General features: G+C 37.8%; 1 protein-coding gene across 5 annotated transcripts in view; it reads right to left on the reverse strand.

Annotated features, from left to right (window-relative positions):
• Positions 1-7,843: 7,843 nt before the first annotated feature.
• map7d2a (MAP7 domain containing 2a) overlaps positions 7,844-21,622 on the reverse strand; it is a 58,650-nt gene continuing 44,871 nt past the window's right edge. For all 5 annotated transcript variants that reach the window (XM_034178491.1, XM_034178490.1, XM_034178489.1 and 2 more), the window contains one exon: positions 7,844-8,264. In XM_034178491.1, coding sequence (XP_034034382.1) covers positions 7,997-8,264 — 268 coding nt within the window. In that variant the 3' untranslated portion in view covers positions 7,844-7,996. The remainder of the gene's footprint in view (positions 8,265-21,622) is intronic.

The raw sequence follows: 21,622 nt of genomic DNA on the forward strand, positions 1-21,622 counted from the left end.
GACATGACGTCTCCTAACCGGGCAAAATATTGATGAAGTACCCGGATGTTCATGCATTGTCAATGGAGATCCGCGACTGAACACACTCAGAAAAATGCTCGCAAAATACATGTTAAAAAATGCCATTTTGACCTGGATATTGAGCCAGTAAAATTAATTTACATTAAATTATGTCAGGAAAGTATTAAACTTACTCGGACACACACACACATTCCCAAATATTAGTGTTGAAAGATATACAGATGTGCGCTGTTCAAGCAGCTGAGCTGAGGCGTCCTGCAGCAGCTGCTGTGTTCAACGCAGCGCGGCTCCTCAAACCATTACAATACATTTATATATATTATATTTTTACACAATTATCCTTTATTGACCGAGTTTCATTCATGAAGTCAGTGGTGTGGGTACACATCTCTATGTGTGGGTGTGACTGTGAGCGGCACAGCGCGGGTCATTATAATCTCATTATTTTAAGGTGCAAATTAAAAAAAAAACAATCCCCAATCTTGTCAAACAATTTTAATCATTAATGACAAGTATTTTGACTAGACATTGGTCTAGCAGTGGAAAATATCAACTAGACATAAGTGAAGAGTTAATGGTCCGTGTCATCGGACGACACAGGTACGGCAGGTGACATACAGCTGTTTATCATCCAAATATCATGGACAAAGTGACAAGAAGAACCAAAACCACTTACTTATGGAAGGAAATATTGTCTCCCTTGTTCCTACGTTTGTAGCTTTGCCAACATGCGCAGCTTTCCGGCATATTCCACCTGTTTCTTGAACATCTATGCACGCAAATCACTAACTTGCCCGGAATTAAAATGGCGATCACGCCTCCTTACTGACAGGATTTAGTTAATGGTTTTCATTATGCTTTTGTTCTTCTTTTGAAAGTTCAATAAGTGGACTGATATGTTAAACATGGTGCGAATTTACTGAACAAGTAGTAGACTTTTTTTTTGTTTTATATATTGTTCTGCAAGCCACTTTTAACTACAAATTCATCCGCACACCGCCTGAGTTTTCATTATCCATTTGTTTGGCATTTTTTGTTGAAAATTTAGTAGGTGGACACTGGGTGTGTTTAAAACAATATTGTGGTGCTCTTAATTCATAATGTGAAGTAAAACAGAGCATGCCATGTAAAAGAAACAGTTTTATTTTTGCTTAATAAACTGTACTATGTGGTCAAGACTATTTATATTTAGTTTCTTTTGTCTGTATTAGCATATTTGATATTGGAGTAATCCAGAAGTAATTGAAAGTAATCAAATTACATTACTTTAATATTATGGTACTTGGATTACGTTACTGATTACTTTTTTCAACAGGTAACTAGTAACTGTATCGGAATACATTTTTAAAGTAACCTTCCGAACCCTGGTTGTGTTTGAATAGATATATTTATTCACTCCATTTATATGGCTTCACGATGGAGTGGAACAGATGTTTTTTCTTAAAAAGAAGACATGAAATTTCAGTTACAGTTTGCCAGAAGGCACATGGGAGACTCAAGCATAGATCTAATCTGTTTTCTTGAGTTAAAATTCTTATTTGTTCCATTGTACCATGAAGCTGTCACCAGTGATATAACAGACAAAAATTGCGCTATTCCCAGTATCTCCAGTCATGTTCACAGAAGCCTATAACTCCTTCAGAGTTGTCATTGGTGACTTGGTGGCTTCCCTCACTAATCTCCTTCTTATATCTTTCAATGGTCCATTTAAATTAAGTCCACAACAAATTAAAATTATTTCTTTTGTTTAGATAATCACAACATAAGTCACCCCAAAGTGCTTCAGTAACTTTGAAATGTTCATGTATCCATCCCCTGACTTCTCTAAAGAAAACTCCTTGCAAAAGTGATGATGTGCATTAACAATAACCTTTATTTGTTCACATTACTCATGCCTATTAAAATGGAGAGACCACATATATAAATTACTGCAATTTCTAAATGTTGAATGTGATACTTCTGTGAAATCCCTCAAACTAAATCTAGCAATCTACAGTACAAACACACCTTGATGTATCATTTCAACTACATTATGGTGGTGTGTAGAGACAAAGCTACAAACATTGTGTCAATGTCCAAATACTTACAGAACTGATATTAGATGTAGCTTGCAATGAGCACGTTTGTCAGTTTCTTTCATTTCACAGCGCAGCTCTGAAAGCGGAAGTTGTCTTGAAGTTCTGAGCGATTTCTCTCACCAGGCGCTAGAAGGGCAACTTGTGGATCAGCAGCTCGGTGCTCGAGGACCACAATGTAAATAAGCATCTGTATTGGAAGCGTTCTTGTGTTATCCTCAGTGGTATTTTTATGTATTCTTATATAATTTTATTGCCGAATAAAATAAAATAAAATTCTGGTAGCAGTGGATTTCTGTTAGCGGCAGATCTCTCTCAGCGCCACGGTGCCGTGAGGCTTCTTCACACCAATGTCGAAGCTTCTGCAATTGCAGTGGTGGGCACACTTCCGATAATCCGATAACAGATAATTATCGAAGATAATGTTTTCATTATCGGATTATCTTTTTAGATAACTTTAAAAACCATCATCGTACTAATTATCTTCCGATGAATTGCCGTCCGATAACTTTTAGACTGATAACGTAGTAAACCAAGCTGAACAGTGAAAAACATTTTTAAAACTTAAAAGCAGTTGAGACCTACCTGTTGAAAGTTTCCTAATAGGTATATTGTTCTACCCTCTGCAAACAGAAGAGAGCTGTTTTCAGATGAAACCACTCTATCCTCTGTAGGCAAAGGAGAACTGGTGCCTTATTCAACATTAAAAGATATATGTTATATTTTAACTTTGTACAAATGACAGAATTGACATTAATGGAGTTATTCTATCAGTATTTTCACAAAACCATAAGTTAGTATGACTTTATTTTTCAAGACCTCCGCCTGACCGGAGCATTATGATTAGTAGAGAGCTGATTTTGTGGGTGCTCTCAGGATTCTTCTGTGCAGCTTCCTACAGGGGGCAGTATGGTCAAACATGGAAATACTGACTCATTCTTTGGGTCTTTTGTCGCTTTTGATGCTGCCAAGCCGCAAATCCCTGTCGGTTGTGGATATCAGCAGATGACGGTGAATATACAGCGCATAGATTGAGTATGTTTGTGTATGCATTGTGTATGTATTGAGTATGTATGGAGTATGTAAGGCGGATGTCATCCGCAGCCAAAATTTTGTGCAGCTCAAAAATCCTGGTAACGAAAAAAACGTGCCTCTGTGGATAATTGCGGACATGTGCGGGTGTCGGCTGACTCATACAAGCATGTTTCACCCATATTGCGGATGATACGCGAATATGAGGCAATTTTGTGCGCAATCCATACGCAAATCCTCTTAAACGCCAGTGGGACTGGGCCCTTAGCAACAGCAGAACACCAAAATGTTAAGTCCCTTTTCTGATGTTTATAAATTAATAAAATATCAAATGACGAAGGATTGTTTCAGTTATTTGCTGCACTATATCACCCAAAATAAACTGGAAAAATCTATTCTTTGACTCCAGGTTGTGTCTGCACTTTGGGCCCTATATGTCTTTTCCTGGGTTAACCTTAAAGTGTAGGTGAGACGATATGTAATTTTATTTTTTATTTTATTTTTTTGAGTAATGTTTTTGTTGTCAGACTGAAGGTTTTCCTCCAAGGTTTCTTCTCCCTCATTGTCATAAGGCTCAAAACCATAAGGCTGTGTCTCCCACAGTTTATTCAGACACACGTTCAGACTGGACTTAAAAAAAGCTCCACAATGGAAAAAAAATGTCCAAAAACAGCTCAACCTCCGCCCTTTTTACAATTGATTTGAAAAAATTGTTTGCAACTGCATAGAATGTGTTCCCCTTGGCTTATGTTTAGTCTGTGTTGAATGAATTTAGTGGTATTTTCTCATCTTTCACTTCATATTTTAGTAATCAACAAAATATTATTTCTTTGTGTGGACTTATTACTGCTGAAGTTTGAGTATCTTCTTCCTGAAGCCAAGTTTTTGAAGTTTCTCCTCATATTTGTGATTGAAGTTTTTTTTTTCCAGATGATCTGCATATTAACACAAGTGCACAGATGTAATCAACAAATTAATATTTTTTTATTAATTCAGTGTTAATTCACAATATGACCATGCTAACCATGCACAATGTCAACAATAGTTAAATTAAAAAAATTAAAGGGACAATTCTTCATAGTTCTTCATGTGCCTCTCTGCATTTTCAAAGATTTGTTTTAACTGATGTTTGTGTTTTGGAACTGTCCACATACTTGTATACAAATGCCATTTTGCAACTGAACAATTATGAAGAAGTGTCTTTTTAAGTCGACCATGACAGTCTTCATATGAGATATGCAAACATTCACTTTTTTCGGTGCAGAAAAAAAAAAACACTTTTTCCACATTTTATGTTACAGCCTTATTCCAAAATGGACAAAATTCTTTTTTTCCTTAAAATTATATACACAATACTCCAAATGACAATGTGAAAAACGTCAGAGCTCCAGTATTCCTCTGTGGAGAGAGGAGAACCTTCCAGAAGGACAACCATCTTTGCAGCAATCCACCAATCAGGCCTATATGGTAGAGTGGCCAGATGGAAGCCACTCCTTAGTAAAAGGCACATGGCAGCCCACCTGGAGTTTGCCAAAAGGCACCTCTCAGACCATGAGAAACAAAATTATCTGGTCTGATGAGAAAACAAACTATTTGGTGTGAATGCCAGGCATCATGTTTGGAGGAAACCAGGCACCATCGATACAGTGAAGCATGGTGGTGGCAGCATCATGCTGTGGGGATGTTTTTCAGTGTCAGGAACTGGGAGACTAGTCAGGATTGAGGGAAAGAGGAATGCAGCAAAGTACAGAGACCTCCAGGATGAAAACCTGCTTCAGAGCACTCTTGACCTCAGACTGGGGTCTGAGATGTTGCAAAGAGGAATGGACAAAACTGCCCAAAGATAGGTGTGTCAAGCTTGTGGCACCATATTTAAAAAGACTTGAGGCTTTACAGTTGTGCTCAAAAGTTTACATACCCCGGCAGCACATTTCCTGTGCCTTTGTAGCTCACACATCCCCAAAACATCAGTGATCTACCTCTGTGCTTCACAGTAAGAATGGTGTACCTTTCATATAGGCCTTGTTGACTCCTTTCCAAATGTAATGTTTATGGTTGTGGCCAAAAAGTTCAATTTTGGTTTCATCACTCCAAATTACTTTGTTCTCTGTGCTGTTTGGCATATTGTAAGCTCGATACTTTGTAACATTTGCGTAGTAATGGCTTTCTTATGGTGACTCGACCATGCAGCCCATTTTTCTTCAAGTGGCTCCTTATTGTGCATTTTGAAACAGCCACACCACTTTTTTTCCAGAGAGTCCTGTATTTCAGCTGAAGTTATTTATGGGTTTTTCTTTGCATCCCAAACAATTTACTTAGCAGTTGTTGCTGAAATTTCTGTTGGTCTACCTGACCGTGGTTTGGTTTCCTTCATTTTCCACTTCTTAATTAGAATTTGAACACTTCTGATTGGCATTCCTAGGACCTTGAATAGCTTTTTATATCCCTTTTGTGTTTTATACAGTTCATTTACCTTTTCCCACAGATCCTCTGACAATTCTTTTGCTTTCCAGAAATGTCAGTGCAGCACTGGATGAAAGATGCAAGGGTCTTCAGGAGCCCAGAAATTCACATACCTTTTATACACACACACTGAGCAAACAGATCACAGGTGAGGATGGTTACCTTTAGTAGCCTTTCAAACCTGTTTTTGTCAACTTGTGTGCATGTTATCAGGCCAAAATCACCTAGGTATGTAAACTTTTGATCAGAGTTATTTGGTTAGTTTCTGTTGTCATTATGCTTTACAAAAAGCAAACACAGTTTGACAATAAATGGCTTCACACAACCACCAACCATGAGTAAAAAGAGAGTTTTTGTGTTATCCGTCATATTCTCTGAAAAATGGCCAGGAAATCTAAAATTCTGCCAGGGTATGTAAACTTATGAGCATAACTGTAATTGCTGCCATGTGATTTCTTAGTTTTATTTTTAATAAATTTGCAAAAAAATTAAAAAACTATATTTTCTCATGTTGTCATTACAGGGTGTTGTGAGTATAATTTTGAGTGGAATAATGAATTTACTCCATTTCTCCTTACAGTCTGCAGAGTCCAAGAAACACAAATGTAACGTACAGTTTCGCTGACGAGATAATATGTTTAGAAGCTGCTGGCGGAGATGATGCATTTTTAACTGACGTTCAAGTTTTACAGGCATTTACTATAGCAGTACCCCAGCAAGCACGATATTAACTATCCACATTTAGAGAACCATAAAATGGTTAACATTAACATCCAGCAATCAAATTTCCACTGCAATAGTTGGTTGATGAAATCCCAAAAAAGCTATTCTTCATGGATGCATGGAGAGGTAAAAGGCGAAAAGCAGCATCTTAAAGGCTATCAGACGTGATTACAAAACGATTGTTCCACAACATTCCTGTCAGCCCTCTCCAGTCTTCACAAAATGGTTTTCAAAGTAAAAACCTTCATCTCCTCACAATATGCACCTCAGTTCTCAATACATTCATCAATGGAACTGCATGTCATTATGGAATAATTGGAAAATGGACAAATAAATACTGATATAAGTCATTGTAAATGGTATTATTGTGCATAACGTAGCTTTGTAACACTATTTGTCTACTTATGAGGAATAACATTCTAGATTACAGCTTTGTGCTCATCCTTCTTGTTCATCTACAGTTAAGTCCTAAATAAATATACAAAAGAATAAAGGGAATACTGAAAAGTGCAAAAAAATTATAAATGTGCACAATCCACAGTTGTACCTCATTGATCCTGAGAGTTCTAGAGTTTATTTTACGGCCAAAAATCCATGAAGTTCCACTTAAAACAACAAGGCATGTGTGCAACATATGAAATAGAAATATATTTTTGAATGGTAAAGACTACTGGTAAGTTCAAGTTAATAGACTTAGCTTTGCCCGTAATGATTTGAATTTGATTAAAAGGTTTATAATGGTATATTGAAAGGCAAAAATATGGTAATCAGTGCTCTGAGCAGGTATTACTGGGCCTGGAAGTTCGGACCCTGTCAAGGGTCTGTGCAGGGAAAGTAGTTATTATTATATTAAGTAATATTTTTTCTAAACTTCTATGCACTGTAATTTGGCTCTTCATGATACTTATTTTTACTGTTCTGTGCCCATCTTGAGCTGTTTTTCACTGTACTTGTGAATCAAACAATATATTGCAAAACCCACTGAAAGAAAACGATGCGTTACACCCACCGTAACGTCACGCTACATCTCAGGAGCTGCTGGTAGTACAGTGTTATTTTGGTATTAAATTATTTGGAAGCTACAAGTCACATTATATGGAAGATAGTGATACCATAGCAACCAAAAGTGAACATGTTTCTATTTTTTAATTATTCTTTTGCTCTGAAAATGACTTAAAATGCATGAATTGACCTTTGACTCCCCTATGACGTTTCTCCACATTGTTTCTCATAAACTACTGAGCTTAGAGGTGATTTTAGGCTTAAATTACTGCAAGACCCTATGTTTCTATTTGACAAAATTACAATGAAGAAATATATTTAACAGAATGTAAATAATGTAATACCTGCTGTATGTTTCATCTTACGGTGATATAATTCAGAAGGTTAGTTTCGGATGTTGCAAATAATTTCACACCAATATCAAGACTATACAACCAGTCCAAATCGACAGTACTAGGAGGGTGGTTTCCAGTGTAGCAGGTGCTTGCATTGGAAAATTTGGACTGACACAGTTTGGTATTTAATTGTTTGGTATTGAGTGGTAGGATGTTTTAGTCATATTGCAAGTCCAAGTGTACAGTGCTTTTCGATTTCTATGGCTCAAATCCCATAAATGCCGTGAAACAGGAGGTCACATTCAGAAAGAGGAGAGAGAGGGTGATGAGAATGTGAAATTTAAATTACTGAACTATTGGATGCTGTTTATTTGAGGATGGAGGAGACATCCCAATATTCTTTGAATCTGACATGGGACTAACAACACCCTCAATGAGGTTCTTGTTACAGTCGCCCATGTTGCCATCAGAGGACAGTTTGGGGTAGGCAACACGTCCTGTCAGGTCCATCAGGTCTTCAAGAGCACGGGCGTTGCTCAGACTGCTGTGCTCAACTTCTTTGACTGGCGAAAACTTTGGGATAGAAATCAGTTCTTCCTTGGAAGCTGCTGGACTAAAATAACAATGAAATACAGGCGTTATACTGTACATCAAGAAAAGCCATTTTATATTAACACTTTCCAATCCCAGTGAGAAAATGGTAATCACGAACTGTGATGTGCAGTGAAAACTATTTGTGAAAGGAAACTTAAAACTTGTCATGTTGCTACAGTGATTCCCAAACTGAAGGAATCAGGGTCCCTCAGGAAGCACTATGCTATTACAAGAAAGGTGCACATGACTGATTGTAAAAAAATTATAAAACTTTAATAAATTTATTTGGATTTCTAGTTGGAGCAATAAATATACATATTAACAACTGTAGTGAATATGGCCACAGATGTATCTTTACAGAATCAAAAATTGCCTTAATTTTCTACTTTTAACAAAGAATGGACACTCCAGACATTTCTAAGGTTGGAATGTGTGAAACTGAATGACTGTGTTATCACCCTGCACCAAAATCCTCCCTTCTCGAAAAGTGACCAGTCTTCCAAACATTTCCTGGCTGAAGTTATGACGCCTCAGGAAAGCTTCAACGAATAGTCCTTATGGCGCAAAGACACTTGTTGAAATGAAATGAATGTTGTAACCCCAATTCAACCTGAATTTATTAGACAGTTTAATGAAACCTGTCCAATTCAGAAAACGTCCAGACACCAACAGGACACTCCTACAGATAACATCCCAGTAAACCTAGGAGCTCAACCAGCCAGATGGCAAAAGATCAAAGGTTATAAAAACAACCAACATTGGGAGGGGGCACTATGATTCCATCCTAAATGTGCGAATATACTTTTTTAACAAAGAAAAGAGAGAAATTGTACTTTCTTTACCTGTTATTATAGTTAACCAAAGATTAAATTTATATTTCAATTTAATCTTTTATACGTTTCTTTCACATGATGTTACGAGCATTCCTTTTTTAATAATGTGTTGGTGCATGTTTAAATGTTATATTAATACTATTTGACCACTGTGATATGCAAAAGTCATATGAGCAAAAATTAAGCCGTTTGTTCATTTTCTCAAAAACCTTAGTTTTATTGGGGGGAAAATTGCTAAAAACCTACCAGCAGGTTTTAGTGTTAAAGATTAGATCCCCCCCAAAATATTTTATTTTATTTTTATTTATTTTTTTAAAAAGGCTATAATTTTGAAAAAGGATTTACTTTATCTTAGTCAGGACTTGGAGAAGAACTAGGATTTCAACATTGGCATATGTTTTGGGCAAAAGGCCAATACAAAACTTTGAAACCTTCACAGTAAATTCACGAGTGTAAAACTAACACTGATACTGTTAAATTAACACTGCCAGCGTACATATGGTCATACTCTGGTTAGAATGGGACCATATGTTCACTGTCAGTGTTAATTTAACACTGGTGATTTTACTGTGTATAATGTATTGAAGATTAAAACTTTTTGTGGGAGGAATAGTGTCTATCAATTAATCAATCATTGGGAAAAAAAAAAGGTCCTGAACAAGGGCTACTTGTAGGTTCTTCATGCTGTGACAATAAGGAATGTAGCTTAAAAACGTCCCTGCATTGAGGCCGAGCCCCCTAGTGTTACTGCACTTTTACATAGATGCCGGAGGAGTCTCATGATTCCAGCCCCCTGATCTGGCAGTTTTTCAGAATGAATGAATAGATCAATTTCCTGAATGTTATTGTGTTGCATGATATTGTCAACAGATGTCCATTCAGCAGCTGGGATCCAGTGAAACAGACCTCACAGTTCATTCTGTCTTTCTGTAGGCACGTTTCATATAGATATTGCATAAATGCAAAAAAGCAGTCCTACATATTTGTTTAATATGCACATTGAATGACATATCCTGATCAAAAATGACTCCAAGATTTCTCACAGTATTACTAGAGGTCAGGGTAATGCCATCCAGAGTAAGGATCTGGTTAGACACCATGTTTCTAAGATTTGTGGGGCCAAGTACAATAACTTCAGTTTTATCTGAGTTTAAAAGCAGGAAATTAGAGGTCATCCATGTCTTTATGTCTGTAAGACAATCCTGCAGTTTAATCAGATGAATTCTAAAACCTGACTGAAACTCTTCAAATAGACCATTCCTCTGCAGATGATCAGTTAGCTGTTTTACAACTACCCTTTCAAGAATTTTTGAGAGAAAAGGAAGGTTGGAGATTGGCCTATAATTAGCTAAGATAGCTGGGTCAAGTGATATAAAACTATTGACGAGATAATCTATCTCACTTACAGAGTTTAGGTAGCTACTCTGCCTTGTGTTGGTATATGGCATTGGAGAACATAAAGAAGGAATCATATCCTTAAACCTAGTTACAGCACTTTCTGAAAGACTTCTAGTGTAATGAAACTTATTCCCCACTGCTGGGTAGTCCATTAAAGTAAATGTAAATGTTATTAAGAAATGATCAGACAGAAGGGGGTTTTCAGGGAATACTGTTAAGTCTTCAATTTCCATACCATAAGTCAGAACAAGACTTATTAAAGTGGTGGGTGGACTCATTTACATTTTGAGCAAAGCCAATCGAGTCTAACAATAGATTAAATGCAGCATTGAGGCTGTCATTCTCAGCATCTGTGTGGATGTTAAATCGCCCACTATAATTATCTTATCTGAGCTAAGCACTAAGTCAGACAAAAGGTCCGAAAATTCACAGAGAAACTCACAGTAACGACCAGGTGGACGATAGATAACAACAAATAAAACTGTTTTTTGGGACTTCCAATTTGGATGGACAAGACTAAGAATCAAGCTTTCAAATGAATTAAAGCTCTGTCTGGGTTTTTGATTAATTAATAAGCTGGAATGGAAGATTGCTGCTAATCCTCCGCCTCTGCCCGTGCTACGAGCGTTCTGGCAGTTAGTGTGACTCATTTGTATGATACTGTGTTGACTCATTTAAACTAACATATTCATCCTGCTGTAACCAGGTTTCTGTAAGGCAGAATAAATCAATATGTTGATCAATTATTATATCATTTACTAACAGGGACTTAGAAGAGAGAGATCTAATGTTTAATAGACCACATTTAACTGTTTTAGTCTGTGGTGCAGTTGAAGGTGCTATATTATTTTTTCTTTTTGAATTTTTATGCTTAAATAGGTTTTTGCTGGTTATTGGTGGTCTGGGAGCAGACACCGTCTCTACGGGGATGGGGTAATGAGGGGATGGCAGGGGGAGAGAAGCTGCAGAGAGGTGTGTAAGACTACAACTCTGCTTCCTGGTCCCAACCCTGGATAGTCACGGTTTGGAGGATTTAAGAAAACTGGCCAGATTTCTAGAAATGAGAGCTGCTCCATCCAAAGTGGGATGGATGCCGTCTCTCCTAACAAGACCAGGTTTTCCCCAGAAGCTTTGCCAATTATCTATGAAGCCCACCTAATTTTTTGGACACCACTCAGACAGCCAGCAATTCAGGGAGAACATGCGGCTAAACATGTCACTCCCGGTCCGATTGGGGAGGGGCCCAGAGAAAACTACAGAGTCCGACATTGTTTTTACAGCCCTAATTACATAGTAATTACATAAAAGAGCAATTAATAAAGGGCTGTAATTACTAATGTAATTAGTAATTACATTAGTAATTACAGCCCCCTACAGTAATTATCCCCCTGCCACTTTAAGCATGTTTTTAATGTAGATGTAAATTATATTCAAAGTTTTCAGCTAGTTGACAGCAGGGCTGCACAATATGGCCAAATTTTTGTATCTCAATATTGTCATATCAATATGATATACGATATGACTATGTGTCAGGTTTCAGCCCAGATCTGTGGTTTTGATCTCATTTTTGCCTCCTTTCTTTTTCTCATTGTCTGCTCCAGCTTTGATTTATTAGTTGTGTTTGGTCACTTGTTTATTTTCTGTGCCGTTTTGCTTTGGCACTTTGTTTCTTTGTTACTTTTAATACTCTTGCCATAGTTTAGTTCCATTCTAGTTTGTTCTGCCAGGTTGTGTTTTTGTTGTTTATCATCAGTTGATCACTGTTTTATTTTGTTCATCTAATTTCTTATTTTATCAGTTATGCAGTAGTATCTGGTTTTGTTTTCTGTTTACGGTTTTGTCTTTATTTGGTTGTTTTGCCGTCTGGTTATCTTTACTTCAGTCATAAGCCAGTTCCAGTCTAGTTTTGTCTTAATATTTATTTTCTTGTTATTCTCTGATCAGTTCCCATGTAGCTTTTCTTCTTTACTTATTATCTGATGGTTCGCTTTTTAGTTCTCATGTTCATGCTCTGATCTGGTTCTGTTCATAGTCCTTGGTTTCTGTTTGACCTTTGTTCTGTTTTCCCTCACTTCCATTTGTTTCTGTTCTCACTCCACATCACTGGACCTGCCTCGTGTCTTTGTCTCTCACTCTCATCCTGTCTGTTTAGTGTATTCATCCACTCACGCTCTTTACTCTTTGCAGCTTACATCACTCCACTTTGTGTTGTCTCCACTGCACTATCTTGCACCTGCTTCCCTCATCTTTGTTTCATCCAGCCACACCTCCTTCCAGAATGTTCCCCACACCTGTGTCTAGTTCCTCTAATCACCTCCATCCTTATTTAAGCAGCTTTAGTTCATCACTTCCCTGCCAGTTTGTTGCACTTTTTGTCATCGTTCCAGCCCTTCTCACAGCCTTGTTTTGATCAGGTTTGTTTGCTTGCCTGTATTTTGACTTTGCTCATTTTTTACTTTGCCTGTGTCTTGCCTTTGAACTCCTCCATGCCGTGTACCTGAAACCTGCTTGTTTTGTTGGACCACGCCTTAGCACTACGTCTGTCTGTACCGCCGCCTCGCTGACTGATACACTGTGTACCGAATCCTTGCTTGTATTTTTTGATAAAGCCTTTTCTACTAACCCTATGTTCTGTCTGTGGGTCAGCATTTGTGTCCAACCATCATCTGTGCCTCGCCACCTCGCATCATGACACTATAATTTGACACAAAATGCAGCAACAGTGAAAATTAAACATTCTTAAACAAAACAGTAATAATATCGCACTCATCATAAGGTTAGGATACTGTGCCCTCCAAAAGTATTGGAACACTTGGAATTTCACACATTTTAATTTGTTTACGCCATTTTAAATAAATGAAATACAAAAAAATAAAGAATAAAAATTTCTAAAATTTTCTTCCTCAAACTGAAAGCAAATCTCTGAAACTTGATAATACCTGTAAATAATAATCACTTTTACTGCCAGTTTTCTTCAGACAAGTCAGGGGATGGAAAAATGAACATTTCTAAGTCACATCAATTATGAAGAAATACAAAAGTTTCTTTCACCAAAATATCAAATCTAGGCTTTCATCTCAAATGCACTTTCTGTCAAATTGTAGCTAAACTTTCAGGTTTTCTTTTTTAAGAAAATCCTCAAACTACACCACTTCATCAGGAAGCTGAATTTTATATTTTTTAAATTGTAGAGATTTGCTTTCAGTTTGAATTAAGGAAGATAATTTTAGAAAAAAATGCATTTGAAATGGAATAAACAAATTAAAATGTGTGAAATACCAAGTGTTCCAATACTTTGAGGGCAATTCATAAACACTGAGGAGCAACATCTTACATCTCATATACGTATAGTGCAGCAGATAAGAGAATATTTACAGTGGAATCCTGCAAATGGTGATAGGAGCATCAAATTTGGCACAAATAATCTACAGACATGAACTCATTTGAAAAAACTGTTTGGCCACTTGAATTTTCAATAGGTGGCCAGGTAGGGGTCAATTGAAGAATTATACAGGGGTCAAAAATTAAAAGATGCTCCAATCATATTGAAAACTACACCACATTATTTGCCTGATTATAAAGATTCCAAAAAGGTATAGTTTGGACAATCTGTGACTGAATGTTATGGAGTTATGAGGTAAAAGCAGCGAGAATGGTGACAAAGGTCAGTTTCAGTTTGTACAGGGGTCAAAAGTTAAAGTTGCTCCAATTTTGGTAAAAAAGTATTTGGTTGAGTTAATCAGACTTTAAAAAGTAACAGTTTGCATCATGTATCATGCTTAGATCATGTTACAGGGTAACATATGTCACATGTCATATCCAGTGGACGTTGACCTATTCCATTTATTAATCGTTTTAGCAACTCTTTACCTTTTGACACCTGTACAAAGTGAAATTGACCTTTGTCACAATTCTTGCTGGTTTTACCTCATAACTCCATAACATTCAATCACAGATAGTCCAAATTATACCTTTTTGGAATCTTTATGATAAGGAAAATAATGTGGTGTGGTTTTATATATGACTGGAGCATCTTTTAATTTTTGACCCTTGTATAATTCTTCAATTGACCCCTACCTGACTGCCTATAGAAAATTCAAGTGGCCAGTTGGTTTTCTTGTTAAGTGTAATGTCTAAGCTCTAAATTTGCTGAATTTGATGCTTGTATCACCATTTGAAGGATTGTTTCAGTTATCTGCTGCACTAATAAGCTGACAGAGAATGAACCAGCTGCTGTCTGTTAGCTCAAACATGCCTAGGCGTAGGAGGTGGGGTCTATTTGGGGGGGGCGACACCAAATTTGCCCGAATTTCAGAAACCCCCATGACTCTTTAAATTACCATATATTTATATACCCATATTTATATTGGTGACCAAATAGCGGTTTGATTGTTTACATTAATTGCAAAAATAAGTCTGACAACATTTTAAGTCATTCTATTCTGTATTCAGAGTCAACATGCATACACGTAAATTGCCGTGAGTGTGTATACGACGAACACATGAAAGTACTTGTTACAAAATTGTTCACAACTTAGTATCAACACTTGTCAAGAGATTTATAATGGGAATAACATATCCAGAAAAGGCAAACCTAATCAAGTACAATATTAAATGAAAACATGCCTGACAATTATCATATACAGCTGTGTAAGAGAAGACTCAAAAGCTACCTCAGGTGACTACTTCTGCAAAGGTATCAAGATAGTGTAAATTGTAATCAATCAGAAAAACATTTTGTTCCTCCTTCGCCTCTTTCTACCAAACACATCAACAGTACTGTTGATGTCCACTTTGTTGGTGTGGCTTCTTTCAATACACAGAAGTCAATCAATCAATTTTTTTATATAGCGCCAAATCACAACAAACAGTTGCCCCAAGGCGCTTTATATTGTAAGGCAAGGCCATACAATAATTATGTAAAACCCCAACGGTCAAAACGACCCCCTGTGAGCAAGCACTTGGCTACAGTGGGAAGGAAAAACTCCCTTTTAACAGGAAGAAACCTCCAGCAGAACCAGGCTCAGGGAGGGGCAGTCTTCTGCTGGGACTGGTTGGGGCTGAGGGAGAGAACCAGGAAAAAGACATGCTGTGGAGGGGAGCAGAGATTGATCACTAATGATTAAATGCAGAGTGGTGCATACAGAGCAAAAAGAGAAAGAAACAGTGCATCATGGGAACCCCCCAGCAGTCTACGTCTATAGCAGCATAACTAAGGGATGGTTCAGGGTCACCTGATCCAGCCCTAACTATAAGCTTTAGCAAAAAGGAAAGTTTTAAGCCTAATCTTAAAAGTAGAGAGGGTGTCTGTCTCCCTGATCTGAATTGGGAGCTGGTTCCACAGGAGAGGAGCCTGAAAGCTGAAGGCTCTGCCTCCCATTCTACTCTTACAAACCCTAGGAACTACAAGTAAGCCTGCAGTCTGAGAGCGAAGCGCTCTATTGGGGTGATATGGTACTACGAGGTCCCTAAGATAAGATGGGACCTGATTATTCAAAACCTTATAAGTAAGAAGAAGAATTTTAAATTCTATTCTAGAATTAACAGGAAGCCAATGAAGAGAGGCCAATATGGGTGAGATATGCTCTCTCCTTCTAGTCCCCGTCAGTACTCTAGCTGCAGCATTTTGTATTAACTGAAGGCTTTTCAGGGAACTTTTAGGACAACCTGATAATAATGAATTACAATAGTCCAGCCTAGAGGAAATAAATGCATTAATTAGTTTTTCAGCATCACTCTGAGACAAGACCTTTCTAATTTTAGAGATATTGTGTAAATGCAAAAAAGCACTTACATATTTGTTTAATATGCGCTTTGAATGACATATCCTGATCAAAAATGACTCCAAGATTTCTCACAGTATTACTAGAGGTCAGGGTAATGCCATCCAGAGTAAGGATCTGGTTAGACACCATGTTTCTAAGATTTGTGGGGCCAAGTACAATAACTTCAGTTTTATCTGAGTTTAAAAGCAGGAAATTAGAGGTCATCCATGTCTTTATGTCTGTAAGCCAATCCTGCAGTTTAGCTAATTGGTGTGTGTCCTCTGGCTTCATGGATAGATAAAGCTGGGTATCATCTGCGTAACAATGAAAATTTAAGCAATACCGTCTAATAATACTGCCTAAGGGAAGCATGTATAAAGTGAATAAAATTGGTCCTAGCACAGAACCTTGTGGAACTCCATAATTAACTTTAGTCTGTGAAGAAGATTCCCCATTTACATGAACAAATTGTAATCTATTAGACAAATATGATTCAAACCACCGCAGCGCAGTGCCTTTAATACCTATGGCATGCTCTAATCTCTGTAATAAAATTTTATGGTCAACAGTATCAAAAGCAGCACTGAGGTCCAACAGAACAAGCACAGAGACGAGTCCACTGTCCGAGGCCATAAGAAGATCATTTGTAACCTTCACTAATGCTGTTTCTGTACTATGATGAATTCTAAAACCTGACTGAAACTCTTCAAATAGACCATTCCTCTGCAGATGATCAGTTAGCTGTTTTACAACTACCCTTTCAAGAATTTTTGAGAGAAAAGGAAGGTTGGAGATTGGCCTATAATTAGCTAAGATAGCTGGGTCAAGTGATGGCTTTTTAAGTAATGGTTTAATTACTGCCACCTTAAAAGCCTGTGGTACATAGCCAACTAACAAAGATAGATTGATCATATTTAAGATCGAAGCATTAAATAATGGTAGGGCTTCCTTGAGCAGCCTGGTAGGAATGGGGTCTAATAAACATGTTGATGGTTTGGATGAAGTAACTAATGAAAATAACTCAGACAGAACAATCGGAGAGAAAGAGTCTAACCAAATACCGGCATCACTGAAAGCAGCCAAAGATAACGATACGTCTTTGGGATGGTTATGAGTAATTTTTTCTCTAATAGTTAAAATTTTGTTAGCAAAGAAAGTCATGAAGTCATTACTAGTTAAAGTTAATGGAATACTCAGCTCAATAGAGCTCTGACTCTTTGTCAGCCTGGCTACAGTGCTGAAAAGAAACCTGGGGTTGTTCTTATTTTCTTCAATTAGTGATGAGTAGAAAGATGTCCTAGCTTTACGGAGGGCTTTTTTATAGAGCAACAGACTCTTTTTCCAGGCTAAGTGAAGATCTTCTAAATTAGTGAGACGCCATTTCCTCTCCAACTTACGGGTTATCTGCTTTAAGCTGCGAGTTTGTGAGTTATACCACGGAGTCAGGCACTTCTGATTTAAAGCTCTCTTTTTCAGAGGAGCTACAGCATCCAAAGTTGTCTTCAATGAGGATGTAAAACTATTGACGAGATACTCTATCTCCCTTACAGAGTTTAGGTAGCTACTCTGCACTGTGTGGGTATATGGCATTAGAGAACAAAAAGAAGGAATCATATCCTTAAACCTAGTTACAGCGCTTTCTGAAAGACTTCTAGTGTAATGAAACTTATTCCCCACTGCTGGGTAGTCCATCAGAGTAAATGTAAATGTTATTAAGAAATGATCAGACAGAAGGGAGTTTTCAGGGAATACTGTTAAGTCTTCTATTTCCATACCATAAGTCAGAACAAGATCTAAGATATGATTAAAGTGGTGGGTGGACTCATTTACTTTTTGAGCAAAGCCAATAGAGTCTAATAATAGTTTAAATGCAGTGTTGAGGCTGTCATTCTCAGCATCTCAGCAAGTCCTAATGATGAGAGACGATCCTGACCCATAGTAGACCTGAGGTAGCTTTTCAGTCTTCTTAAACATGAAAATGAGCACAATGTACAGTGGGGAAAAAAAGTACTTGACCCCCTGTCAGTTTTGCAGGTGTTCCCACCTACAAAGAATGGAGAGGTTTGTAATTTTTATCGTAGGTACACTTCAACTGTGAGAGACAGAATCTAAAAAAAAAATCCAGTAAATCACATTGTATGATTTTTAAATAATTAATTTGCATTTTGTTGCATAAAATAAGTATTTGATCCCCTAGAAAAACAGAGCTTAACAACTGGTACAGAAACATTTGTCTGCCATTACAGAGGTCAGATGTTTCCTGTAGTTTTTCACCAGGTATGCACACACTGCAACAGGGATTTTGGTCCACTCCTCCATACAGATCTTCTCCAAATCTTTCAGATTTGGAGTTTCAGCTCCCTCCAAAGATTTTCTATTGAGTTCAGGTCTGAAGACTGGCCAGGCCACTCCAGGACCTTGAAATGCTTCTTACGGATCCCCTCCTTAGTTGCCGTGGCTGTGTGTTTGGGGTCATTGTCAATGCTCTTACATGAGGGAAGGAGGTTGTTTGCCAAAATCTTGCAATACATGACCCCATCCATCCTCCCTTCAATACGGTGCAGTCGTCCTGTCCCCTTTGCAGAAGAGCACCCACAGAGTATGATGTTTCCACCCTCAAGCTTCATGGTTCGGATGGATTTCTTGGGGTTGTTCTCATCCTGTAAACATGGTAAGTGGAATTGACTCCAAAAAGCTCTATTCTGGTCTCATCTGACCAGCAAGGTCCCCCTGCTCAAGCCAGCACATGTCCAGGCCTGTTTGAAGTTCACCAGTGACCATCTGGATGATCCAGAGGAGGCATGGGAGAAGGTCATGTGGTCAGATGAGACCAGAATTGAGCTTTTTGGAATCAACTCCACTTACCATGTTTAGAGGATGAGAACAACCCCAAGAAAACATCATACTCTGGGGGTGGGAGGGAGTTGAAACTCCAAACCTGAAAGATTTGGAGAAGATCTGTATGGAGGAGTGGACCAAAATCCCTGCTGCAGTGTATGTGCAAACCTGGTGAAAAACTACAGGAAATGTTTGACCTCTGTAATTGCAAACAAAGGCTACTGTACCAAATATTAACATTGATTTTCACGTGTTGAAATACTTACGTATTTGCAGCAGTATCATACAAATAAATTATTAAAATTCATACATTGTGATTTCCGGATTTTTTTTTTTAGATTATGTCTCTCACAGTGGACATGCACCTAAGATGAAAATTTCAGACCCCTCCATGATTTCTCAGTGAGAGAACGTGCAAAATCGCAGGACGTTCAAATACTTATTTTCCTCACTGTATAACCTCTTTGGTTGGTCCACAGGTGGCCTTTAGTTCTCTTACTATCCACCAGAAGGCAGCACTGCTTGGGCTTTAGACTGGAAGGAGTGGGCTTTATGCTAGTATTTACAACCCTAGACCCTGGCACTAGACTCTATAGAGTTGAAGACATCTGTTCTACTTCTACACTGATGACGATCATCACACTTTCAAGTAAAATTTCATCATCAGGTTTTTTTTCTTGGCTTTTGGAATATTTTTTAGACATAAACATATTTTCCTTAACATGGCCCATGCCTGAATTTCCCAGCCCATCTGCCCGAATTTGAGCATTTTGCCGAGTCTAGGGGGAGACGTGGTTGCCCCCCCCTTGCTCCCCACCTCCTACGCCTGTGCAAACGTGTATATAAAGCAACCTGAATTAACCCCTTAACGCCCATCGTCGCATATATGCTACAATCTCTGACTCAAATATTCAACTTACCAAATTGACCTGTATGCCCATTGTCGCAAATTTGCAATATACCATCATTATTATTATTATAACATTATAACATAAAGTCATTACCAGACTACCCAATATTACTATCTAGTTTTTGTGCAAAAGTGAAATTAATAATCTCAACATTATTTACCATCTACTTAAAGGCAAAAACACATACAAAACATTTTTTTATATAAGCTATATAAATTCGGGCGTTAAGGGGTTAAAGAAGAAATGCTGCTTTTAACAACCTGGACCTTATTTCTGGCATAAAATATGGGCGTTTCCTCACCAATATAAGTTTGGTGTGATTAGAAGTCCATAGTTAAATGGTAAATGGACTGCATTCATAAAGCGCTTTTCCATCTGCATCAGACCCTCAAAGCGCTTTACAGTTATGCCTCACATTCAACCGATGTCAGAGTGCTGCCATACAAAGCGCTCACTACACACCGGGAGCAACTAGGGGATTAAAGACCTTGCCCAAGGGCCCTTAGTGATTTTTCCAGTAAGGCGGAGATTTGAACCGAGGATATTCTGGTGTCAAGCCCAACACCTTAACCTTAGTTCAAAAGACGTGTTAAGTTCAAATCTGAGGCAAACATTTTTCTTCTTCTGCTAAGGTGGATTAGAACTTTTTGTGGTACACAGCACCAACTACTGGACAGGAGGAATCTAGCAGTCAATGTGACTTACTAATTTCAAAATGCAGCTCTTTCAACCAGACGTGTGGTGCTGTGACCTGTCAATCATCTCTGTCCAATCAGATTTCAGGGGAGTCCAGTGAAACCCTGGCCTCCACTCTAGCTCCGCCCCCATGCCAGGAAGTGTCCAACATTTGACATTTCCTGTTTCACTGTGACTGAAAATTTGGCACTTCCTGTTTGAGTGTGAGCTTGCCACTGAGTTCCCGCGAGATTCCGTGGGCTCTCGTCTGTCAAACCAGGAAGTGTTTGACATTTGAACATTTCCTGTTTTACTGTGGATTCAAAATTTGGCGCTTCCTGTTTAGGACTCCCTGTACTATGAGCGAGCTTCGCACCGCTGTGTGATACTTCACTCGTATTATTGTTATTATTTTATTTTATTACTTCTATTTTGACATTTGATTTTTAAATGGACCAGAATGGAAATAAGTGTTTTCACTTTCTTGTGTCATCCATGTATTTTTAACATATTTACAATTATATCATCTACTGACATTGAACTTATTATATAAAATCACGCATGCTTTTAATATTAAAATTGCATAGATGATTTACTATGCCCTGCTGGAATGGTGTGAGTCCAGAATGTAATTATCAATGTTTTATAACACCTAAATAGATCCTTGTCATTTCATTGGTGGTTTGTTTGTCACGTGATACAGTTGTATGTAAACGTTTGGGCACCCCTGACAATTTCATAATTTTCCTTTATAAATCATTGGTTGTTTGGATCAGCAATTTCAGTTAAGTATATCATATAGCAGACAAACACAGTGATATCTGAGCAGTGAAATTAAGTTTATAGTATTTACAGAAAGTGTGCAACAATTCTTTAAACAAAATTAGGCAGGTCCATAAATTTGGGCACCCCAACAGAAAAATACATCAATATTTAGTAGATCCTCCTTTTGCAGAA

The sequence above is a fragment of the Thalassophryne amazonica genome, chromosome 9, assembly GCF_902500255.1.
Source record: "Thalassophryne amazonica chromosome 9, fThaAma1.1, whole genome shotgun sequence".
Classification (NCBI taxonomy): Eukaryota; Metazoa; Chordata; class Actinopteri; order Batrachoidiformes; family Batrachoididae; genus Thalassophryne; species Thalassophryne amazonica.